The 23173-nt window shown below is 40.6% G+C and overlaps 3 protein-coding genes across 4 annotated transcripts in view; 2 read left to right on the top strand and 1 right to left on the bottom strand.

Annotated features, from left to right (window-relative positions):
* Nucleotides 1-6417, bottom strand: part of LOC136429922 (myelin regulatory factor-like) — a 34325-nt gene extending 27908 nt beyond the window's left edge. The window contains exon 1 of the mRNA XM_066420090.1: nucleotides 6245-6417. Within this exon, the coding sequence (XP_066276187.1) occupies nucleotides 6245-6287 (43 nt within the window). The 5' untranslated portion in view covers nucleotides 6288-6417. The remainder of the gene's footprint in view (nucleotides 1-6244) is intronic.
* Nucleotides 6418-7435: 1018 nt separating this feature from the next.
* On the top strand, nucleotides 7436-15299 carry LOC136429916 (zinc finger protein 131-like). 2 transcript variants are annotated; one of them, XM_066420076.1, is made up of 6 exons: nucleotides 7436-7512; nucleotides 9310-9495; nucleotides 10007-10134; nucleotides 11100-11224; nucleotides 11483-13627; nucleotides 14097-15299. In XM_066420076.1, exons 2-6 carry the CDS (start codon nucleotides 9338-9340, stop codon nucleotides 14718-14720), a joined length of 3180 nt encoding a protein of 1059 aa, XP_066276173.1. In that variant the 5' UTR covers nucleotides 7436-7512; nucleotides 9310-9337; the 3' UTR covers nucleotides 14721-15299. The 2 variants fall into 2 exon arrangements, with proteins under 2 accessions (XP_066276173.1, XP_066276174.1); XM_066420077.1 differs by having other exon boundaries at nucleotides 14186-14303.
* Nucleotides 15300-16311: 1012 nt separating this feature from the next.
* On the top strand, nucleotides 16312-21764 carry LOC136429917 (zinc finger protein 652-like). Its single transcript, XM_066420078.1, has 2 exons — nucleotides 16312-16987; nucleotides 19960-21764. The coding sequence occupies exons 1-2, from the start codon at nucleotides 16520-16522 to the stop codon at nucleotides 20548-20550; spliced, it is 1059 nt and encodes a 352-aa protein (XP_066276175.1). The 5' UTR covers nucleotides 16312-16519; the 3' UTR covers nucleotides 20551-21764.
* Nucleotides 21765-23173: the final 1409 nt, after the last annotated feature.

The raw sequence follows: 23173 nt of genomic DNA on the forward strand, positions 1-23173 counted from the left end.
CTTGCATTTTAGGCTATTGAGAAGGCTTTTTTTCAGTTTTGAGGGTCATATTTATGATAATCGTGGCAGTCAATCAACTTCTCCACATGACCTTGACATACAATATTTCTGGTAAAAGACAACTTGAGACTCAGAAACAACAATATCAATAGTTTATTTAGCTACTCAACAATATCAATAGTCGATACCAGTTTTCCCTTTTTTGGCTGTGTCCTGCTGTCCTAAGTCGAAGCGCAACAATCGTAGCTGTCAGAAGTTCTCTTCGGTGCGAAATAGGAAGCGATATTCTTGGTATACTACGCTTCAATGCAGGCATGTTCCCAGAAAAATCGCCGCCGAGCGGCGGCGAAAGTCCTAATACAAAAGTCCCTTGCCGCCTTGGCCCGTCTAAGAAATCGCGTCACCCCCTCCCCGAAATATATAGGCCGCCGGCCCGTTCCAGGAAGCCGAAACCGCTGTTCTGCGTCTTACAGATAACGTGGAACTTCCGTCTAATAAAAACTTTGTACAAGCATCGCTGTGGGAAAGTTCAGGGAACGTAACGTCGCCAGAGGTTCGCTGTTTAGCCTCCTTGCACGTACGGAGATCCAACTCGCGCGTTTTCCCACAAAGTTGCCGCTGATTGACAGTCGGCAGCCTTTGATGACAGTCGCGACCATGGCGACGTCGGCGGCAGAAAGTCTACTACAAGGAAAGTCGGCGGTTTGTGGGCGGTGCCACAAATTTGCAGTAGCCGAATTGTCCAATCATGGCGAAGCTTATAAATAAGTTGAAACTTTATCTTCCTCTCTTTGTAAAAATGAATTTTCTGTGCATCAATTCGCTGTTATGGATGGGAAAATGACGTAACCTAATGCTCTAGAAATTTTTCAGAAATACAGTTGAGAATTAATTCTATTCCCGCGCTGACAGAGAAAGGAATCTTTTACAAAAACAGCTTCTGTGTTGGTCAACTGCGGACTGTTAACTTCCAAATAAGGAGATTCCCCGGGAATCTGATACATTTACGGCTGTTCTAATGGTCACGAACCGCCCCGCAGATAGTGCACATGGAGACCTACTCGGCTATTGTTTACGTTTTCGCGCGATGCTGCCAGCGGCACACGAGCCGCAATGGGATTTTCCCGGGTGGGAGGGGCGGCGAGACAAGATCGGAGCGGTAGGGCGGGTGCTAATTTAGTAATTGGCACCTCCCTTGGAGCTGATAGCTAGATGGCTTCCTACGAAACAGCGGAGGCGCGTGCCTTTGCATTTTTACTACGGTATTTTTGTCTTTTTTTCGCCGCTACGCTGGGTGAAAAAACAGCATAGCGGGTGATTTACAGCGTCGGTTTGTCGCCCACAGTGTAGCGGCCCGCTATGTTCAACTTACTGAGAAAATGTTTCTGGGTAGAAAATATCAAACATTTTAGATATATGTATTATTTATTCTTTATTACTGATTGATTGTGTGATAGCATTCCACACTTCATTTTCATGAAGATGTACCGTACTCTCATGCTGATATGCGATTTTTCCGAGGAAGAACCCCTCCTAACGTACGCACCCCGACTTTAGCGTCAGCCTGGAGCACCTGCTTGCAACTTGAAAAGTTTAAAAAGTGCGTACGTAAATAGGAATTTTACGGTAGGTGTATTTCCTGAACCCAGCATGTGGCTTCCCATCAAGGAAATGCCTTTTGGCAAGTTGTCACCGCTGCATTTTGTGTACAGGGTCTAGTCAAATTTTACCTTTTTTTGAGACAGAATACTTTTGCCAAGAAGACGATTTTGATGAGACGAAATATTTGCTGAAGACAATCCAATCTAATTAGCAAAGTTCAAAAAGACACATGATAACATGGGCTACTTTCGGACATAAACTTAAATATCCATCAACTTTGCTGACAAGAGAAAATAAAGGGGCTGTAGATCTGTGATGTACAGATATAATTTCAAAGTAAAATGCCCAAAGACTACACAAGAATGTTTGCTATGAGATTACAATTTTTTTAATCTGAAAAGGGTATTTAATATGTATCTGACATCTATAGATATGTACTGTGGTGACAGTGGATAGCACATCCATATAGGATAGGTAGATAGATATCAAAGGATTCACAGTAAAAAGGACTTGTTAACTTGTAACATAATTCATATAGAGTTAACACAGTAATGGAATGGATTGGAAGAGTAAGAAGCGTCTCCTGACTGCACTATACTTTCTCCTCAATGTTTTCAATGGTATAGCACTGATGCACATGGCTATGATTCATCTAAAAGTGAAAGGTTCACCACACAATGGTGTGATGTGGTAAACCAGGAAAACCTTCAGTATTATATTCAGTTCACAGACCAAACATTCAGTTCACAGACAAAAATATTGCCTTCAGAATTGCAAATACATATTTACAAGTGAATGTATATGTTTTCCACAACCTTGTTGCACATTTGCACCATATTTTCTTACTATGGTGTAAGAAAAGTACAAATTATGTATGTTTACTGAAATACTCTTATTGAACGCATACATTTGCATCATATTCCATATGCAAAATGAAAATATATGGACAGGGCTCCAGACTAACTTTAAGGTCTAGGAGCACTGTGCCCCTAACCCAAAAAAGTTAGGGGCACCAGCAAAAATCTAGGAGCACCACTACAAAAAGTTGGAAGAACAAGAAAAGTCTTGGCCATATCAAGTAATACTCCTATCAATCAATGTTAACAACCTGGAATAAAGTATTTGAATAGATCATAAAATATAAAGCCTACATTGATGGTGCAGAACAACTGGCAATGTGTGGTATATAATCTAGTTAGTTCTTGGGGAAGAATGATATCTGTGTAGATGGATTTTAGACAAAAATTGGGCATAGGTTCCCTGGCTGGCCCCTATCCGGGGGCCACGGTGCCTCAAGTTCAACAAGTTGAAAAATACACAATGGTATTTTTTTACTTGGAACAAGGCAAGTAACGATTCACATATCCTTGAATGATAAATAAATAGATAACTCTGTTACTTAGCTATTGGTTTCAGGACCAAAACAAATTAAGTCCCATTCCATGATTTTAAACTTCACTGCTGGCATTAAGTTCAACCCTAAAAACATTTTTACTGGCATTTTTTTTCACCCCCACCCTCTGTCTACAAACAATCAAAAATGCTTTAATATTCTAACGTTGAAATTCTTGCTCAAGAGTATCAAAAATGATCAGTTTGTGCCAGCCCAGTCAAATATCTAGTCCAAATTTCGCGCGTCAGGACCGCGCGGCGCGACCATCCAATCACAGGGCCACCTCCATCGGGAAAAGGAGCTTGCCGCCTCGCCGGTGTGCATGATATAAACATGTCGATCACATCAAAACGTAGCCCTGTTTCTTGCCGTCATTTTGACACCAAGAACAAGAAGACGAAAAATTAAGGTGGTAATTTTTATCATCAAAGAGTTCGTTACAATCGAATTTTAATGCTCAAAAAAATTAATTTTCCCTTTGTTCCAGGTACCAATTTAAAGCTCGTAATCGGCTCATTCTGCTGCGGTCTAAGACGCAGGCGGAAGTGAAATTGGCCATGTTTTGAATCACGGCCGCGCGCGCTACACCGCGCCGTTTTCATCGGTAAATTTCTGGCGTTTGAAACATTTTACAACATAAACAAACACATCACGAGAAAGAGAAAGTTATATTCTTTATTTTCATGGGTGACTTTGCCTGTAGAAACGAATAGTTTTTGTATCGCGGGTGTGGGAAGATGGTAGAAAATTTACCGATCGTCATGCGGTAGTTAGCCGATTTTCGCGGTAGCGTCGTTGGAATACCTACTTGGAACGGACATTTTTTGTACCGCGGGTGTGGGAACAAGATGGAAAATTCACCGGCGATTTTCGCGGTAGCTTTTGAATACCTAATGTTTATTTTTCAGCTTACCGCTTAGTTCTGCACCTATTATCTAGGTGCAGGTCTTAATTTTTGATAGTCGCACCGTGCGACCGTGATTTTAAATCTAGTCGCATTCTCAAAAAACTGGTCGCATACATATTGTGTGCGAGTCGCACTCACGAGCGCTGATGGAATGTTGAAGAACTATTCCAATGTCCTGACTGCTGATATTATTCAAAATACCACTTCCATTAACCAGTATATGATAAGTTTAACTTAAGTTAGCTATGATCTATAATATCTTTATAGGATATAGGATGTTCTGGCACCCTGATAAAATTATTTTCGCATATCAACGTTATATCTATACGATTCCCCCAGTGTCCACTATCCTACTAGTATCATGGTGGAGTACCAATAACACCAACATAAAGAAGTCAAAGTAACATGATCAAATATATTTTGGATCATCATACTGACACATTAGATCTTTCACTTTTATCAGTGGCCTAAAATCTTCAACTAAAGACTTCTTCATAATCTCATATCCCATGGAGTTATTCATTCATCTTGTTGACTGCACTAACATAGCATCTAAAACATCTTGCTGATAAAAAAAGATGATAACTGTGATTTATAACAGGTTTTGTGAGACAAAAAGAGCTTTACGTACCTTGTCTTCCTGTCTATTCTCCAATGGGAACATTTGATCTGTGTTTACGTACGCTACAGGTAGACTTGACAAATGCACTCTCGCACAAATGAAAGCATGAATATTTCATGGTTTCACTGCATTAGGATTCTTATGGGTTTACTTGGTCACGGAAGGGCCATGTGTTTATGAGACATTGGTTTGAAAAGAAAAACATCCAGAAAATTTGTTCCTCGTCACACGTATACAGGGCACACAGTGACATACCAACTACAGATTTGATTTCTTGTGCAAATTAACAAATCTTATTTCCAGGGATCATAATAAGCAGCTGACATCAGTCAAAATCCATGTATTCTCTTTAACAAATGATTTTTGATTTTCATTCAATAATTATGTACAGACCATCAACCTTAATGGCCATGTTAATAATTTTCTCTCAACTTGCCACAAACAAATGAATCCATCCAACCTCTCTACATTATAGACTTATATTTGGTCTAGCTACCTGTTGATGCTGTGGCCAATATAATAAGTAAATACTTCATTGAATAAGCTACGGCCCGTGGCGCGTTGGATACACCCGATCCCTCGATCTCGGAAGTTAAGCAACGCGCGGTCCGGACAGTGCTTGGATGGGGGACCAACCAAGGACGTCCGGATTGCTGTAGCCTCACGAAGCTTTCCACGAAATCGTCTTCCGGGAGGGACGTAAAACGGGGGTCCCGTGCTCGAGGAGGTGCCTCGAACACGTTAAACAGCCTCATTACCCTACACATTGGGTACCTGCCTGTGGCACTGGCTGCAAATACACCTGATATTAATACTCCTCAAAATCAAGTATTACACGGACACCTTGAAAATACAAGTCAGTGCGACAAAAATAACACAAGAACTTGAAGAAGAAATTACCTTACAAATGAACTATAATATGTACATTCATGGGGTAGAAGAATAAAAGAAGGAACTCAATCTGTAGTATGAATACTTCATTGAATACTCGCGATCGAGTGATCCTCAAAATCAAATGTTACACCTTGAAAGTACAAGTCAGTACAACAAAAATAATGCCAGAAATTACCCTACAAATGAAGTATAGATTAGAGTAGAGTAGAGAAGAGTATAACCTGTACTTTTTCACGATTAGTTAGATAGAAGAATAAAAAAAGGAACACATTCCTATTATTCATGCTAAAACAACTAGTGAAAAGTCTGTTGTATTTATTTACATAATCCCTGCAAAGTGGGAGGGGTGAAAGTCCTCCACACTTCTGCTATCCTTGAAAAGTTTATATTTTCTGCTCAAAAACACCATCTGTGCTGTCTGAAAGCCACAGGAAATAGCCACCAATTAACACTGACTTGTTAATTACTCTGGTAATCACTTATCTACCGTTTAAACTGAGCTGTTGTTGCGAAGTTGACGGGAGGCACAGAGATCAGCTAACCGCGAAGTTCGTAAATTTGTCAAACATCCCTTCTCAAAAAAGTGCCATTTTGGGGGCTTTTACACCACGATTTTTGCTCAGAATAGTTAGTTCATAAACTGTACAAGATACATATCACATCTAAATTTGGCTGAAAGCGTCAGAAATGTTTTATTTTGTGATTAAACTACAGGTCTTACTTCGGTGATGTACTGGGAGGGACACCATATTGTTTACCAATCGCCATATTCCAAGTGGAAAACGTCCGAGAAGACGAATGATTTTTTCGGACGATTTTGACTCACCTAGGATGGCCTGTATGGCCTGATCGTCTCCCAGGACGTCCATGGCGGCCTACCGGCCCTGCCGGGTGTGCTGACGGTGGTTGTCCGCGTCTTCCTACGGCTGTCAGGCCGACTAACCCCGAGGATCCATTCCGTGAAGTCCCGTCCCCTCCGCCATGAAAAGTCTTTCTGCGGCTGTTCCAACAACCTCCCCGACTCTCACCTATTTTTGAAATTTCACCTCGTTTCTCAAACTTTAACACAAATATTTGACCTAAAATATAATGAAAATGTAAATGTAGTCCAAGTTGTATTGTTATTTGCAAAATTACAGGTATTCTTAATTGCTTTTTTAGAATGATTCTCAAATGGGACAGCTGTTACGGTTCCTCCCTCTGGAGAGTTACAACGCGATGACGCAAACAGGATCATCAGGTGACCAGACCTGGACCACCTGACTGATAAACGCCGGAAACTTGGACCAACTTCCAAGAAAGTGATGCGGTATTCCATAAGGATATATTTAGAAACAGAAGTCACTTACTTCCTTTTGATAATCCGTTTTGTTGTTTTTTATATACATTCAATCATTGTACATAACGTATTGTTGTTTTTGCTGCGATGATGTTTGTTGTTAAACGGTTTTCGTGCATGGAAGAAAATCATCCGCCATCCGCCATCCGCATCAATTGCAACTTTTTTGTATGTCATAAAAATATATAACTCATTTGTCTTTTTTTTTCGTGTCCAATGCACACATGGACATGTTTCTGTTGACTCCAAAACGTGCTTTTTTTTCTCTCTTTTCAACCGAAAGTAGATTTCCTCTTTCGGAAGGAACTATCAATCAGGTATCAAATTTGTGGAACAAATTGAAGGATTAGTGATTGATACTGCAGTCAGGACGCTCACCCACTCATTGCGAGTTTAGATGCAGAACATAGGAGATGATGATATTGATAATAAGGATGAAAATTAACCCTTTCAATTTTCAGCGTGGCCGCTAGAGGCCGCTCTTGACCGGTTTACTTGCAAACAAAGCATGCAAACGTAAAAAAAATACAAGCAATTTGACCTATTCTTGCGTGTAAGTGTTTGATTTTATGAGACAAAATTACTATCTTTTTTTAATTTAAATTAAAGCGTAGAATACCTTGCTTTTTTATTTTTCAAAGATTTAAATGAATCGATACAATTTTATTCTTGCTGTCTGGATGCGCTCATCTCAAAATGTGTTCTTATCTTGACAGAAAATAAAACTTAGACCACTGGCATATTTTGGAGATAAGGTAAGAAAATTATGCCATTTATTGGGTATTATTTGAACCTTAGAAATTTCTGATAGTTATTTCTTCATGATTGACCCTCTAATTGAGCTGGAAATGCCGTAAACGTCTCAGTTTGTGTGACTTGGTGCAGAGCGGCTTTGTCTTGCGGTGGGCGGCTGCGTTGTTTGGGTGGGGAGGGGGGCACGTTTGGATTTCATAAATCAGTGTAACTTCATAGTTTTATCGTTTGTGCGGATTCCATGGCGTCAAACACGTCTCCACGCACTATATTATATTATGAATAGCCACGTAGAGCGGCTAGAGTGTATAAGCACGTTGCAGAGTTGCTTTGGGGTTCTCTGTTGATAGCGTGACTTTTGGAGAAAGTAAAAATATTCAACCCAAAACTTGGATAATTTTTGGAAGACAACTCTAAAGTATTTGGCGCCCTGTTATCAGCATATATTTCTGGGAATCTCTTGGGCCTCTTTCTCATATAGTGGGCCTTTCAGCGTTAGATTTATGGGAACTTTAGATGCTGGTAAATTTGTAGTTTTGTTTTATACAATTAATATTGCAATGTGACCTATTTAAATATATGTCACTTAGATGTTAGTTAGGTTTGTGTTAAACGATCTGTATCTAGCCCCTCGGGGCACGAACATACAATAAAGGTCTTCAATATATCAATATCTATAAACCGAGCCATAGCTGTTAACTTGACATTCAAATTTATAGCCCTATCAACATTGATAGAGCCAATGCAAGCTGCAAGCAAGAGAAGCCCGCCAACAGTTGCTGTGGCTAACCTTACCGTAGCCGCGGTGACTGTTGGATGGCTTCTTTTTTACTTGCAGTCTTATTTTAGCCCTAACAACTGTTGTTAGGGCTACTGGATAAGACTGCAAGTACAAGAAGCCCTCCAACAGTCGCTGTGGCTAACCTAGCCAATGCTTTACTACTAGTGTATAACTTTGCATATATACTAATGGTAGGATAACAACCTACCAGTAACAAAGGTTACAAATGAAGGCATTGTATTTGTCGTACAGTATTCAGCTGCATTAACTACATTTGTAAGTACATGTAGCTGAATACTGTAGAATGCCTTCATTTGTAACCTTTTGTTACCCTGGTAACCAGGGGTTTTTCTAGAAAAATTAAACAAGAGGGAACACACACAGGCAAGGGAGCGAATTCGATGTATCTATGGAAGAATTGATCACTGAATGAAGGCTGTCTGCTGGGGATTAAGCTAAAATCTTAATTCGACAAGGGGCGCTGGGCTGAAACAAGAGGGTGCGGCGCCCCTCTTTCCCAATTTAGATGAACCCCTGGTAACCATCCTCAAAAATATGTCTCAGCAAAAGTTGTGGCTGCCGAGTCCCTTTCATCCTCTCAGCAAGAGCTTCAGCAGCTGTAATATATACTACTGTATAATATAACATACTAGTACTGTAGGGATGGATTTCAGACTGAGCCTTTTCTGTGTGTGGCAACTGGCAAGGGTTGAACACAACAGAAGGACAGAAACTCATTCTCAAGGTTCGTGGTTGCATACAAAATATATAGAGCAATTGGATGAACAAGATGAGTTGCATGGAATGTTATGAGGACTGACAAAAGACAACAGATCCTGTCTGAAACATCTGACCGTTAGCAAGTTTTAACCAGTTGCTTTAGTATTACAAATTACGGATTACAAATGTTATGAGGACTATATGGGATCATCATGATTGTAAGATGCATATGAAGCCTTGGCCTAATGTTTGTTTGACTAGGCTAAATGATAATGATATATAATATCCTGTGGTTTAGGATCTATATGTTTGCCTGATCCCTAAAGATGGCGCTGAGTCCAGGGCAGACTGTGGATGGCCTGGAGTCAGGCATCAAGCTCAACTTTCCAGAACAGCACGCCCAGCTGGCGAAGTGCCTCAACGCCCTCCGGGAGACAGGACGGTACTGCGACATCACAGTCAAAGTGCAGGACAAGAGCTTCAGGTTAGATTCAGGAATCATAAAACATTTCATTTGTCGTAATCTTTTCTTGTCAAGTCCACTTCAGATATTGCAAATCATGTACCACTGTATGTGAGATTTGACAGCTTATGAATAGAAATTGTTTCTGTTGACCAAGTCAAGAAAGATCTAGGAAAAAATAAAGAATGTACAATTTTGTGGGCTTATGTTAAATTTTCACTTGTTGCTATCACTGTCTGTGCTGCAATTGTGCTATCTCCGTAGATAATTTCATCTGGTTGGTTAATCATCTCCACGTGATAGTTTTCACAGGTACTTGTAAGTTGTAATTATATATAACTTGTAAGGAACCATATTTTCATTCTCTATTCTTCAGTAGATAATTTTTTATTGTATGAAGGCAGCAGATATCGTATTTTGTCAAAACGTCTGTAGAGAAGTAATATATGGTTGCGTACCAAAGAAACTATGTTGAATGATTAAAAGAATGAATTGTGTTATCTTTACATTCCTAACACCCTTGCACTTGCAGCTGTCACCGTGCCGTGCTGGCATGCCGCACCCCCCTGTTCCAGTGCCTGGGTGATGACCCCATCGTCCGTGTGGACTTCCTGAACCCTGCTGCCTTCTCAGCACTCCTGGACTACATGTACACATCAGGTAAGATGCTTTCACACAGGCAAGCTTTGATTTTGAGGAATTTTGTAAATGTAATTATACGACAAGCAGCTAACAGGAGTCAATTATGGCCCTGGTACATGCAGGCCTACTGTACTGTTACATGCATGCAGAGCAGCGTTTCCACCAGACCGTGACTGAGACCATCCACTTGGGGAGGGCGGTACCGCGAAAATTAATTGACCTTACCGTGAAAATTAATTGACCAAGAAAAATAACCGAATGTTGATTTTGTTTATTTTTCAAAATCTTTTTGTTACGAATAAGGCCGAGCTATAATACTGCTTCAATCGTCACAAAATGCGATCTATACAGCCAAACTGTGTAGGGGAATTCCCGCCAATGTGGTCACTTGAAATCTTGCCATCAACCAATCAGAATGCAGGTTTTATGACGCGAACCAATCAGCGCTTAGAACAGGCGGAAACGCTGATGCAAAGAATATAAACACTTGTATCCATTGTTTCAGCTGACAGTGACATACATGCACTATATTCAGACTCTGTACCCTTGCAAAATCAAATCTGATGAGTGATCATTTCAGTGATAGCTGTTTTCCATTGTTGTAACATTTACACCAAGAATAAAGGTACTACAATGTACATGCATGTAGTACTACGGCAGGGTTCTCAAAAGAAGGCAAACATTGCGCAGCACAAGTAACACGCGGAGTGCCAAAGACATGACCACAGCAGGCTAGGATTCCCCTGGAATGTTAAAAATTCATAACCCAATGAGACACTATTTTGAAATACAGCATAGGGGTCCAGATCACATCATAGGGGGCCGGGCCCCTATGCACAGACTATACTACAGCACCTAAGAGGAAAATTTCAGTTCTTTTCGATAAGTCATCTTTTACATGAATTCTTTTTTTTTTAAATATTTGTCTATGCCATTCTACTGGAAATGAATAGCTGTACTTGAATGCTTGCTGTTATCTACAGAACTGACTGTGTCCAGTACCAGCTACAGCGATGAGGACCTGCTGGCTGCTGCTCAGGCCCTACGGCTCCGTCCTGTGGTGGAGTGGCTCACAGACTACCTCAAGGCTAAAGGAGCTGTAGACCAGGTATGGATAAAAAATGTAGGATTAGCTTATTTGATGCTGAATAACTGCAAGCAATTCAGAATACATCTACATCTATACAATACACGGCAAAGCCCCGCTTTTCATCATGATATAAGTCTTAATAATGGTTGTTAAGGTCATGGCAAAAAGATTGTCACAATCTTACTTATATCATTAGCAGAGTACATGTACATGAACAGTATTTCAGTTTTGTTGTGTCAATAATTCTTCTCATATTTTGCTTTTCTTGCTATGCAGGTGCTTGAACATGAAGGAAACTTGCATAACACAGTACCGTCTTCGCTTTTGATGCCTTCCGCTACTGTTAACTTGACTTCCAACACAGTGAGCGCCCTCTTTCCAAGGAACCCTGGCTTGGCCTTTCTCAACAATGCCCCCTACAGTCCTCAAACGGAACTGCAGGCAGCCTCTACAAGTCTGGGGCAGAATCAGCCAATCGAGAGCCTCTTCTTTAAAAACATGGGGAAATCCAATGGAGTTGCCACGGTTACAACTGAAGACGTGAGCAGTCCTGCACCTGCCAGGTGGGATCCCCAGCTGTCCACCTGTTACAGGTGCGGAGTGCACTTCCTCAGCAGCAAAGTCTTGAAGCAGCACCTGGCGGTGTGTGGGGGAGGGTCGGGAAAAGAGCCCAGCTGCATGCAAAACAGCATCGCAGACCCTCCTCGACAGAGGCCAGTGTTCGGCTGCTCCAGGTGTTCGCAGTACTTCGTAAGTGCCAAGACTCTCCAGATGCATCTTAAAGTGTGCAGCAAGCTTCGGGAGTACAAGTGTAGCCTGTGCCAACTCAGGTTTGTGAGTCAGCGGGCCCTGGACTTCCACACTAGAGACTGCTGGAAGTCTGTCCAGGAGTTCGAAAGCCCACAAGGCTCCAGAAGTACCAACATTAGAGGAAGCAACTCTAATAAGAAGAAGCCAAACGAAGTGGGCTCTTTTTCTCGCAAAGGGGGAAACGGGGAAAAGAATACAGCCCGTCTACAGGATACTTCCAAACCACAGCAACAAGAGCGAAGCAGTGATGAAAGTGTTGTTGAGGTAGAAAACATGGAAGAGTCAGGCAGCCAAGAGGTTTTGATGTTGAATGCTAAGGACATTGACATAAGCAAGCTGATAACAAGTAAGCAGTTCTGTTGTAGTAATTGCTGCGATATTTTCACAACTCCTCACAAACTACAGATCCACAAGCGAAAGTGTATCAAATCTCCAGGCACTTCTACAGCTGACCAACAACAAAAGTGTGTGTGCGATAGATGTGCTCTGTCCTTTCCATCGATGAAGTCCTTGCAGAGGCATATGCAGTCATGTAAGAAAAGTTTCCTGTTTGTCGATGTCAGAAATAAGGCAAACAAGTCAATAGTAAGTGACAAAGCAGCAGCCAGTAGTAGCAGAGAGGAACAGCCCGTACAAGAAGCCACGGTGTCAGAAGAAGCCACTCCGAGTAAGCAAAGTGCTGGTACCGAGTCTCCAAAGCCAAACAAAACTTCAGGCACAGTCAGCTCCGTAACATCTGAAAAGAAGACAGAAGATGCTACAGCAAAACCAAGTGAAAAGGATTCCAAGCCTGTAAAGGAGAGCAGTGGAGATGATGTGGAGAAAAGCAGCAAGAAAGATCCTAGCCATACAAGGAGAGCGTCCAGTGGAGGTGGTAGTCCAGCCCTCACAATGTTGAGAAGCAGCCCAAGACACATGGGTCGAACGCTAAGAAGCAGTCCCAAGAAACCCCACATCTTGAGCAACCTTGCCAAGGGCAACCTAAGGATCAAGCTGATTAAAAAAGTGCACAAGACGGTTACTTCTCAGGCGGCTAAAAGTAGAAGAATTTCAGCAGCAACTAGTTCAAGCACAACAGTAAGCAGTGCTGGAAAAGCAAACACTACTCCCAAAGTGGCAGGAGAGAAAAGGGCAGCGGAAGACAGAAGTCCTAGTGCAGCAAAAAGGCTCAGCACAGGTCAAGGAACCATCTCTACTCCAAGTACAGCAAAGGAGGGCCCTCCAAACAGGTTCAAAACTGGGAAGGGCTCCACCACGGGGCACAAGAACACAGCTCAAGTATCAGGGAAGCAGAGACAGTCCAGTCCTGCCGCCAGCACAAACACCATGCCGAAACCAAGACCCCGGGTTGTTCTAAGAAGAGTTGACACAGCCATAGGGACCCCAGAAGGCAGCAACACTATCTCAGCCAACATAGACACTGTTATAAAGTTAGAACCTGAAGATGACTCAGACCAAGGGGAAGTTTCAAGGAGCCCACAGCAGCCGAGTGGAAGGAACTTTGGTTCTCCTGAAACCAGCCTGTTCTCTGCACAGTACCACTGCGGCAACTGTGGCCTTAGCTTCGGCCAGAGAAAGGCCATGCAGGAACATGAATTCAAATGCAAACAGGTAAGGGTAAGACGTGTGTGACTGCATGTAAATGTTCTTAAGTTTAAGACTGCGTGTTCGTGGCAATGTCGAGAGGAATGTGTAGCATAGAACATATCATGTTCACTCAATCTTGGACTCAATATCGGGTTTAAGGGCAGACTGTATTTTACTATGGTCAAATGAAGCAGAAGATGAAACCTTGCAAATCTAACAAATGATGTTATTCATTTCTGTTCCTGTGTCTTCCGTAAGTGGTTTAGAGTTGCTTGTGCAATAGCTGCTAGCTGTGGAAGCATGCCTTAAACAACACTTTTTATTTTTTAAGTCACAGATTCTAATTTCCAATCATTTAAGTCCCCCACAAAAATCACGTAATGTTTCGTACTTGTATTTTTACCCCAAAACCTGATTCTAGTTGACTGCCATTTATCTAATAATAGAAATAGTTTTGTAGGTGGAAGTAAAAGAAAAGGCAATTTTTCTCCAGGCTTTTGAGGAGGCATACTGCCAACAGCTCAGCAAGGCTGCTAAGTCGCACTGCTGCCAGAACTGTCTGAAGCTTTTCTCCTCTGACAGCAGTCTTAGGGCGCATCGCGAGGAATGTCAGGGAAACTCCGTGCTATACCGTTGCAAGATCTGCTGGGAAGACACCGACCAACCCAAGGCTCACCTGGAGAAACACTGGCGATGGAACCGACCTACGGAACTCCGAAACAACCCCTGTCTAAGCATCGAATCCGACCTACCTCTGATCAAGTCTTTGTACATGTCAGTAGTGAAGCCGAACGAGAAATGGCCATGCAGCCTGTGTGAGAACGAAAAGGGAAGTGACAGAAGAAGGTCAGTTGTGATGTTCAAGGACAGGTTGCGTCTGTGGTCGCATCAGGCGTCCTCGCACAGAGTCGTGTGGAGAAACCTGACATGCCCGGTGTGCACGGGGTCGTTTAAGTTTAACCAGAGGATAGAGTACCTACGCCACATGTTTGCTAATCACGTAAAACTGAAGAAGGCTGAGAAGACGTTTCATTGTCAGGTCTGTGGAAAGTCGTTCCACGACAGGGGCCTGTTGGAACTTCATCTGTTCAAACATGGCAGAAAGACAGCAAAATAGATCACTGTATGTTACTTCTCAGGCTCTTAGGTAGTAAATTACACTTTGCACAGGATATAATCCATTATGTTGATGAAGGTTAGACATCCAGGTAATAAGATACACCAAATAGCAGTTACTTAAACAACTGGATTGCAAAAATCATTATCCAGTTGCTTGAGTAACTGCTATTTGGCGATACAATTAATTCTTTGGAGAATGCAGACCACTCTGTCTTCAGCCTAACTGGCACGAAGGCAAAGAATTGGATAATACAACATGCATGTTTACACTTGTCTGTAAGTCAGAGCATAACAGTATTTCCAAATAGTATTTCATAAGGAAATATGGTACTGCCTACAGGTCTTTGTTTCTTATCAAGAATATTATTTTACTATTTCCACAATATCATTTTTCTAGGGCACTATTTTCATAATACATGATTAATCAATGAGCAGGTTACTATTGAGTAATGTATGTACATGAAGATTTTGAGATCATAATGTTATTGTCCCATTTTCTGAGAGAACCCTTATGAATAATCTCATATCTGTGTAGTTGCAACTATGGAATATTCTTAGTTTAAATAGCTTATCAACATATCTTTAGTAGTAAGTTGTCAGTATCCTAAACTATAGTATGGTAGGTTTTCTTGCTCTCTTTTTAAGATTACTGTATCTTAGGTTAGTTTTTCTCCTATATGTTTTACTGGCATTATTTCCTTTTAAATTATACTTGTTTAGTGTGTAGTTAATTTATAAATCTCCAGTTTAGTAGCATGTATTACATGAAGTTTGAACAGGTTGAGCATAGAATCAACTGTATAGTAAGTAAGAGTCAGTAAAAAGTAGTTGGTAGATGGTGCTTTCGTATATTTGTACAGTAAAACATCAGTGACGAACTGTTGATTAAAAAAAAACTGTGGAAGGTTTGTTAACAGTTGTGATGTTATGGATATGTAACATTAAGCATAACATAGTATATATTTGTGTGTGTATACTAGTAGAAGTAACTTGAAAAGTAAAAAAAAACTTTTTCATTGCACTTTAGCATTAGTATTTTTGTTAATAAACATGTAAGAGTTTAGTACTTGGCCTCGATCATTCCTCAGTTGAATTCCTTATAGTGAATATGCATATACACATTATTTATTGAATAGATGATTCTCAAGTCTATTCCCTGGACATTTTCACATAGACATTTATACCAGTCATTCTAATAATTTTTAAGCACTATTTTTAATGCCCTTTACATCTCAGTGGATATACATTTGTAACCCATACACTCTACCTTCCCTTTCTTTTGAAGGGGTTTGAAAAGGTTTTGTCTATTCTTATTACTACGTTTTACTTACGTATTTCTAAAAAATTTAACTAATTTTTGTGATCGCTGAAGGTTATTTTTCTGAAATTTAGAACAAAAGGGAGTCAGGGACTTCATCCCCAATGAGAGAATATGTAGACAGCAGCTGCAGACTTCAATTCCTAACGCAGATATTTCAGTGCTGCAACACAGACAAGCTAAAATGAATAGTAGTAGGCTCTCCTCCTAAGGCGTCGCCAATACTTCATCCCCTGCAGGAAACAGTTCTCGCGTTCTTTGGTGAGAGTTCGCGAGAGTTGAGATTGACCTATGCGTCGTTCAAGTACTTCCGGTTCACCTGCATCATCTTTGGACCTAAACGTGACAACAAGTGTAGCTTTATCTCGTCTTTATTTACGCTTAGTGACAACTCAGGAGAAGTACAACTGCAGTGAGCTGCAGAAAAATCTCAGAGAAGAGCTACAAAGTCCACATAGAGAAAAGCAGTCAGCAGAACCATGCGGACGAAAAGAAAGTATCGCGGGCAACAAAGGAAGCTTGTAGAGCTTGCCGAAACTCTAGAAGAGGATCTAGAATCGTCCGAACCTGCTTCTGACAACTCCTCCGATTTTTCCAAGGCTAGAGTGCAGAAACGCAAGGCAGAAACAACTACAGAAGATGCCGATAGCTCCCCTTCCTCTTCCAGTAAGGCCAAAATGCCTAAACACGACATAGAGCTAGAGCTGGACTGCGAATCCGACTCGGGGCCCGAAACGGGTCCACCTGTAGAAGATGATGAGGACACCACAGCTGAAGACGCACCTGCTGCACCTGCAGATGAACTGATCGGAAGGACTTCAGTCAAAGAGCCCGAAACAGATCTAGCGAAGACCATCGAGGCTGCGGAGGCGTACCGAGCTGCTGTAAGGGCGGAGATGCAGAGGACTCGAGCCGAGGGGAAACCGGAGGAGACTGACAAAGCAATTGTAAGAATATGATTGTTGTTGTTGTTGTTTTCTTCTAAAACATAACGTTTTTATCTTATCTGAAATGAATGAATCATTTTTTATTAGCTATGGAGTTATTCCAATAATAAAAAAAATGTATTTTTCTTTAACTTGTCAATCACTGTAACAAAATAAACTGCCCCCATTGACTTTTTAAATTGAAAAATTGAAAAAGCAATTAAACTTCAAAGAATAAACCCAGGGCTACCCTTATTTGAGGTAGTAATTAAGAATCTTTTATGGTTAGTAAGATAATTTCCTGAATGATGCTTACGCCTTACCACTTTCACAGTATCTCCGTCCATGTGTCACTAGATCCATGCTACCTACTAGTACATGTACTAATTTAAGACAATATGGCAGAAACAAATTAGAATGACTTGAATCACCGGACCATAGTGATACCATTTCACAAGACAAAGTCAGAAAACTGGACACTTCAGGACTACTTTATGACAGGTATAAATTTAAAGGAGGCCATGTACATCAGGGCACTCCAGCTATCACTCAACAGAGACAGTGGGCGTTATTAACTTCCTGGCACATTTGACCAATTGCTGACGTCACATATCCGCAAAGGCACATGTCAATAAGATGTCTGTAACTCTCTTCAGTTTACGTTCAGAAGTGATTGGTCATTACTCTCATCTCCCAAATAAACATACCCCCCGGAATAAACATACCCCCCAGACAAATTTTCAAAATCTAATAAACGTACCCCCCGGAATAAACATACCCCCCGGAAAATTAACCAAATTTACAGATAAACTGTGTCCGAGGGAAAGAAGATGATAAGGTAGATGTAGGCTCTCTTTATTCATTTATGCCTGTCTGAGGACCATACCAGTAAAGTGTATAAATATTGAACAGAATAACTGCACACGTCTTGTTCATCTTCTTGCTTGCCACTTCAAAAAAATATAGTAGTAATGTTGAAAAATTGGGCATAGGTTCTCCGCTATGAACCCTAACCGGGCCCGGCCAACGGTGCTTTCAAATTCAACAAGTGAAAATATACATAATACATGCATTTTCTACTTGGAACTTGAAGCAAGTGATCAAGGAAAATTGTTGTAACGTTATATACTGACATAAAATCAAAACACGACAAGTAGTCGCCCAACTGCTCAGTTCACTTGGATGGGCAACACTTTCAAAGTCTACTCTTTGTTTTTAAACAAATGTATCAACATTTAGAACATGAACAGAAGATTTCAATATCCTGCATATATGGTCATCACAGGTAAGTTATTACTTATTTGTAAAAGCCATAGAGAAAAGGAACTATGACATGTATATGATGTAACTTTTTATCTTTCCCTACTTGCCTTTTATCTAGTTATATGCATTGCATATAGAAATATAGATTTGTAAACATTACGATTTGTAAACATTACATGCCACAAATTATTGTGTTGTGTCAAGGACATTATCATATTATATCAAAGACAATATTATATAATGTTCTGGTTTTTGTTGTTGCAATCCAAATGATTTAAAATCCACAAATCACCCTTGTATGTAGCATAAAACATTAATTTTGAGAAACTAAATTGTCAACAAATTTGTGAGAAACCTCAGGCCTTTTCCAATGTTGCCACAAAGCACAAGGTTCTCATGTTACACATGAAAAGTTGAGCTAGACACAGCGGCGCCGCAGACAGAAAGGGGCGGGGCTAACAGAAAGTTTCACCCATATTCCTAGAAAGCTCTGGTATTCTTTCTGTAGAGGGGTGACCTTTTCTAAAGTATTTCTAAGTGATAATAACGGTGACTAGATTGCAATTCATTTTTATATATAGACTTTGATATTAAAATTCTCTTTGTAACAATGCAAAACACATTTCTGACCAAGGCAAAGGAGTTTTATTTGTACATAAAAAAGAGTTGTTTCCCCTTCTTCGAAGTGAGCTCTTCCATGACAAAACGTTCCCACGGCCAGAGTCACTGACGTCCAATGCGTTACTCACTTTACTAATACTGTGGCGATTCTCCAAGCGCTAAATTTCCATGTTTGTGGTAGGATTGAAATGTTTAGATATATATTGAAAGTAATTACGCAGTTTTTTATGCTAAGACACTGTTTTTTTGTGGTGGTGTTTTTATATTTTCATTTTGGGAAGGACTGTATCTCACGTGAGTAGAGAAATTTACATGCGTTAAACGTACTTGAAACACTTTGCGCTACTGGCATGTATATTTTTTTTCTGATCAGCGTGCTTTAGTTAACGATGTAAACAGAGACTGTCAAAGTTGTTTATACAAAAATAATTGCATTTCAAAACGTCAGTGTGGCGTCTTATTTTCTCCCAATAACAACGTTGACTTTGTAGTGTCATAGAGATCTACCGATACGTTACGAGTTACGCCGGGATTTCACAAAGGTCGGGTCTTAGCGGCCGGGAAATCAACGCCGCTTGGCCGGAAAAAAATGAATTATGAGCAAAGATGCCGGGGAAATATGGGCAGGAAAACCCAAACTTTCAATTTCAATGGGATCCCTGGTTAGCAAAACTCTGATTTTCAAAAAAATAATAAACGTACCGTCCTAAATAAGAACGTACTGGGTGGACTTTGAGGCTGAAAAAAATAAACGTACCTGTACGTTTATTTGGGAGATGAGAGTATTGATCCTGAAGAAGGCGACAGTGGTCGTCAAAAATTTCATCCTGTAGTCTGTAGAGTACCTTAGTGTTGGAAGAAAGTTTAGCATTGCGTTTATTCATTTTATTTATTTTTTTTTACTGTAGAAAAAGTACAGCCAGGGCTACCCAACTAGCTAGCCAAAGGCTATTACAATTACTAGTAGGGTTAGCCCTGGTAACTGAACAATATTCAAAATTTTATACAAACTTTCACAAAGCAAACTTTCACAAATATGTTTACAACTAAAATATGATTACTACCAACACAGATGAGCTTCCATGATAAAGTGCCTTTTTTTTCTCCAGGCCTTTCAGCAGGGCTACACCTGTTTGAAGTGCATGATGCTGTTCTCCTCTATGAGCAGCCTTCGGGTCCATCAGGAGTCATGTGGGGAGGTACTGTTCCGCTGCAAGCTCTGCTGGGAAGACACCGACGAACCCACGGAACACATGGAAGAACACTGGCAGCGCGACCCACCCCCAGAGCTACGCTACAACCCGTGTCTAACAGTTGAGAGCGACATGCCACAGATAAAAAAGCTGTACATGTCGCCGGTGGCGCCGGATGAGGAATGGCAGTGTAACCTCTGTGCGTCTGAATTCAGCGTCCGCCAGGACAACTGGCCGACGGTCTGTAGTTTCCGGAACAGGACGCGCCTCTGGACACACCAAGCCGTGATCCACGGAATTGTGTGGAAAAAGCTCCCATGCCAGGCGTGCGGGGGGTATCTGAAGTTCCACACCAGGTCCGATTATCTGCGACACATGTTCGCCATGCACGTTCAGTTGAGGAAGGAGGAGAATGCCTTCTGTTGTCTGCTGTGCGGGGAGCTAAACAACGACCGGGGCTGGCTGGAGGTTCACATGTTCCACCATGCAAAAATGCCAGCACAATAAACTCAACACAAAACATTTAATTTGGAAACTTGTTTTAGATGTGAATGTAGGTAGAAATTTGCACCAGTGGAACTCTACTAAACTTGCAACTTGAAATTTTGCAACATCAAGTCCAGTCAATGAGTTTTTCAGAAAAACTAGTACTATCGACTGGTTCTGTCTTTCTCGAAAAGTTGTTGAAGATTGATCAGGGAGTTATTCATAGATAATGACTTGGGATGCTACAGGATGTAAGGCAGATGCTGTAAATGCAGAAATGTTTGCAGTGGTTTTATGTTTACAGTTTTCGAGGTGAAGTTTTCAGCGCGAGCTTATATTAATATCACCGCGAAACGTTTTGCCCATCTATGACTGTAGTGCTACTATTGTTTCAAACACGAACTTAAAACCACTGCAAACACTCCATTTTCTCCCTATTGCGAAATAAAAACCACACAAACTTAAATGCATTTACAGTATACAAATCAACTGAAGGGGATGGAGTGTAAGATTCATACGGTAATTTTTGGCCATCAATGGTTTGAAATAACGTTTTTAATGAAATGTTGTTTAAAGGATATGTTTAATATATATTTTGTTGATACTTTGTGGGCAACTTGTGTTTCTACTTGTTAGTTTCTACTTGTGTTTTCACTTGGCTTATTCAGTTTCTGTGTAGTGTGATGAAAAAGAAGGAACGGCTCTCTCTGATAAAAATTGATCTACCAAAATGGTATAAGATAATACAGTTGATAATCTACACTGAAGATGACATTCATCGTTTTGAACATCATCAAAATCAGAACCAAACAGTAAGTACTTATCATATTATTTGCAGATGACTGGTATGCAGCTCTGCACTGTTCCAATAATTTAATGGAAAGGAATTTAGTTTCAAAGCACATGTGTCTGAGCTGAAAGTAATGAGGTTCTTACTGCTTCCATTTGTAGCAGCTATGTACGTATGTGTGTACAATGTACAAATGTTTATGAAATATATAGGTGATGGGAAACAACAGACAAAAATTCTGCTGGATACACTGTTGACTAATGTTGCTAAAGCTTTTAGTTCTTAACATATCCTATTTTATATGAACTTGTGTGAGCATATACCAGTAGATTGCAAGTAAAGTGGGAAATACAATGTGTTTGAAATTATTTACAGTATGTTTTCTGTAATGCATGCTTTATAGTTAACATCATGGCACTGTTGTAATAAAGTATGTTGAAATTGATCTGTTTCATTCAATTTTTTTCAATATCTATGTCTAAAATCTATACCTGTATACACTTCATCTTAAAGTAGTTTAACCCTTTTTGTACTATAGGTCCACCTTTGCATCAAATTTGCATTGGTTATCACATAAGTTGGCAGGGGAAGGGTCAATGGTTACTCTCCAAGCAGAGGTTAGGCTACAGTTTGTTTTAGACATCTTGTAGTACTGTAGTTTTTTTAAAGTTGTGATGTAATTTTGTTAGCTTTTTCCTGGTATATATTGGCCTAACATCTGACTAGATAGAAGTCCAACAAAACACCTAGAAATATCCAAAACAAGGCAGAGTCGAACTTCTGCTTGTGTACATGTGTATTTACTCTATTCACTTTGTAGTAGTGATATAGGCTCCACGAAAATTTGTATCATCAAATCATTCTTTATTATAATAACAAAGAAATGTATTGATTTTTTCCCAGCAAATTGTTAACCTTATGTCATTTTTTTGCATGACGACAATGGTTCCCTTTAATATGCTATTCTTTGCACGAGTCTATTTTACCTAGAATTGTCCAGTTTCACTGGAACTCGTACGTACAGTGAAGGTATGTCAGTAATAGCAACAAGGAAGTTCCCCTTTCAGCGTGTATTTGCTGTCCTGGTGGGGGGGGGGGGTGTTGTCTATTGGTGCTCAGGTTCAGAATTGAAACGTGATTGGCTGAACTGTAATTGAATTTACAGCACTTTAACTAGTTTTTTTTTTTGTTTTTTGTTAGCTGTTCATAGCCTCTACTAGGCTCCATAGGTTCCGTAACAAAACAGTCAAATCAGCTGCTAACTTCTCTGGCGTGTTATCTGTCTTTTGACTTTTTTTCGTCACGATCCTCACATGATCATCTTATTACTCTGTGTTTCCAAAAGTCCCACATAAAGGTGTTCCTATGCCTTGTGCGACTTTAATTGTAGCCTGGAGCTTTAGTCTTGTTAACTGTAGTCCGCTTTCAACTAAAGCAAACAAGACTGGACTCCAGGCTAACATATCTGGGGTATTTCATATCCACTGAATCAGAAGGTGTTTAGCTAAGGCGTCAAATTCAGACCTCGACCCAGGGCCATTTAAACACAAAATGAGTTCGTCGCTAAGTCATGCTCTGACAAGAGGCGTCCTGGCAAATCAGTTAAGTTAGCCCTGACCCTTTGACACTGACGATGAAGTGACAAACGTCACGCATCATTATTTCATTAAGGTGGTCAAAGCAAACATTCTTGTTGTCCCCTCCGTGATGTGTATGCAGATATATTGTCTTGTTTTAACCTGTTTACCGTCAAACAATGGCCGTGTCACATTTTGACAGCTTTGCAGAACTGCTGTAGGTGAGGACTATCGCGGTGAAAACGTAGGGGCTGTCCCGCGCTCCGAAAATGGACAG

This window comes from Branchiostoma lanceolatum, chromosome 3 (assembly GCF_035083965.1).
Source record: "Branchiostoma lanceolatum isolate klBraLanc5 chromosome 3, klBraLanc5.hap2, whole genome shotgun sequence".
Classification (NCBI taxonomy): Eukaryota; Metazoa; Chordata; class Leptocardii; order Amphioxiformes; family Branchiostomatidae; genus Branchiostoma; species Branchiostoma lanceolatum.

What these genes read in the sequence shown, in the direction of transcription:
- LOC136429917 (XM_066420078.1), top strand. Translation starts at nt 16,520, where the DNA reads ATGCGGACGAAAAGAAAGTATCGCGGGCAACAAAGGAAGCTTGTAGAG. An exon ending in AGGAGACTGACAAAGCAATT is followed by an intron (nt 16,988 to 19,959) that starts GTAAGAATATGA and finishes TTTTTTCTCCAG; the next exon opens with GCCTTTCAGCAGGGCTACAC.
- LOC136429916 (XM_066420076.1), top strand. Translation starts at nt 9,338, where the DNA reads ATGGCGCTGAGTCCAGGGCAGACTGTGGATGGCCTGGAGTCAGGCATC. An exon ending in GTGCAGGACAAGAGCTTCAG is followed by an intron (nt 9,496 to 10,006) that starts GTTAGATTCAGG and finishes TTGCACTTGCAG; the next exon opens with CTGTCACCGTGCCGTGCTGG. An exon ending in ATGAATTCAAATGCAAACAG is followed by an intron (nt 13,628 to 14,096) that starts GTAAGGGTAAGA and finishes ATTTTTCTCCAG; the next exon opens with GCTTTTGAGGAGGCATACTG.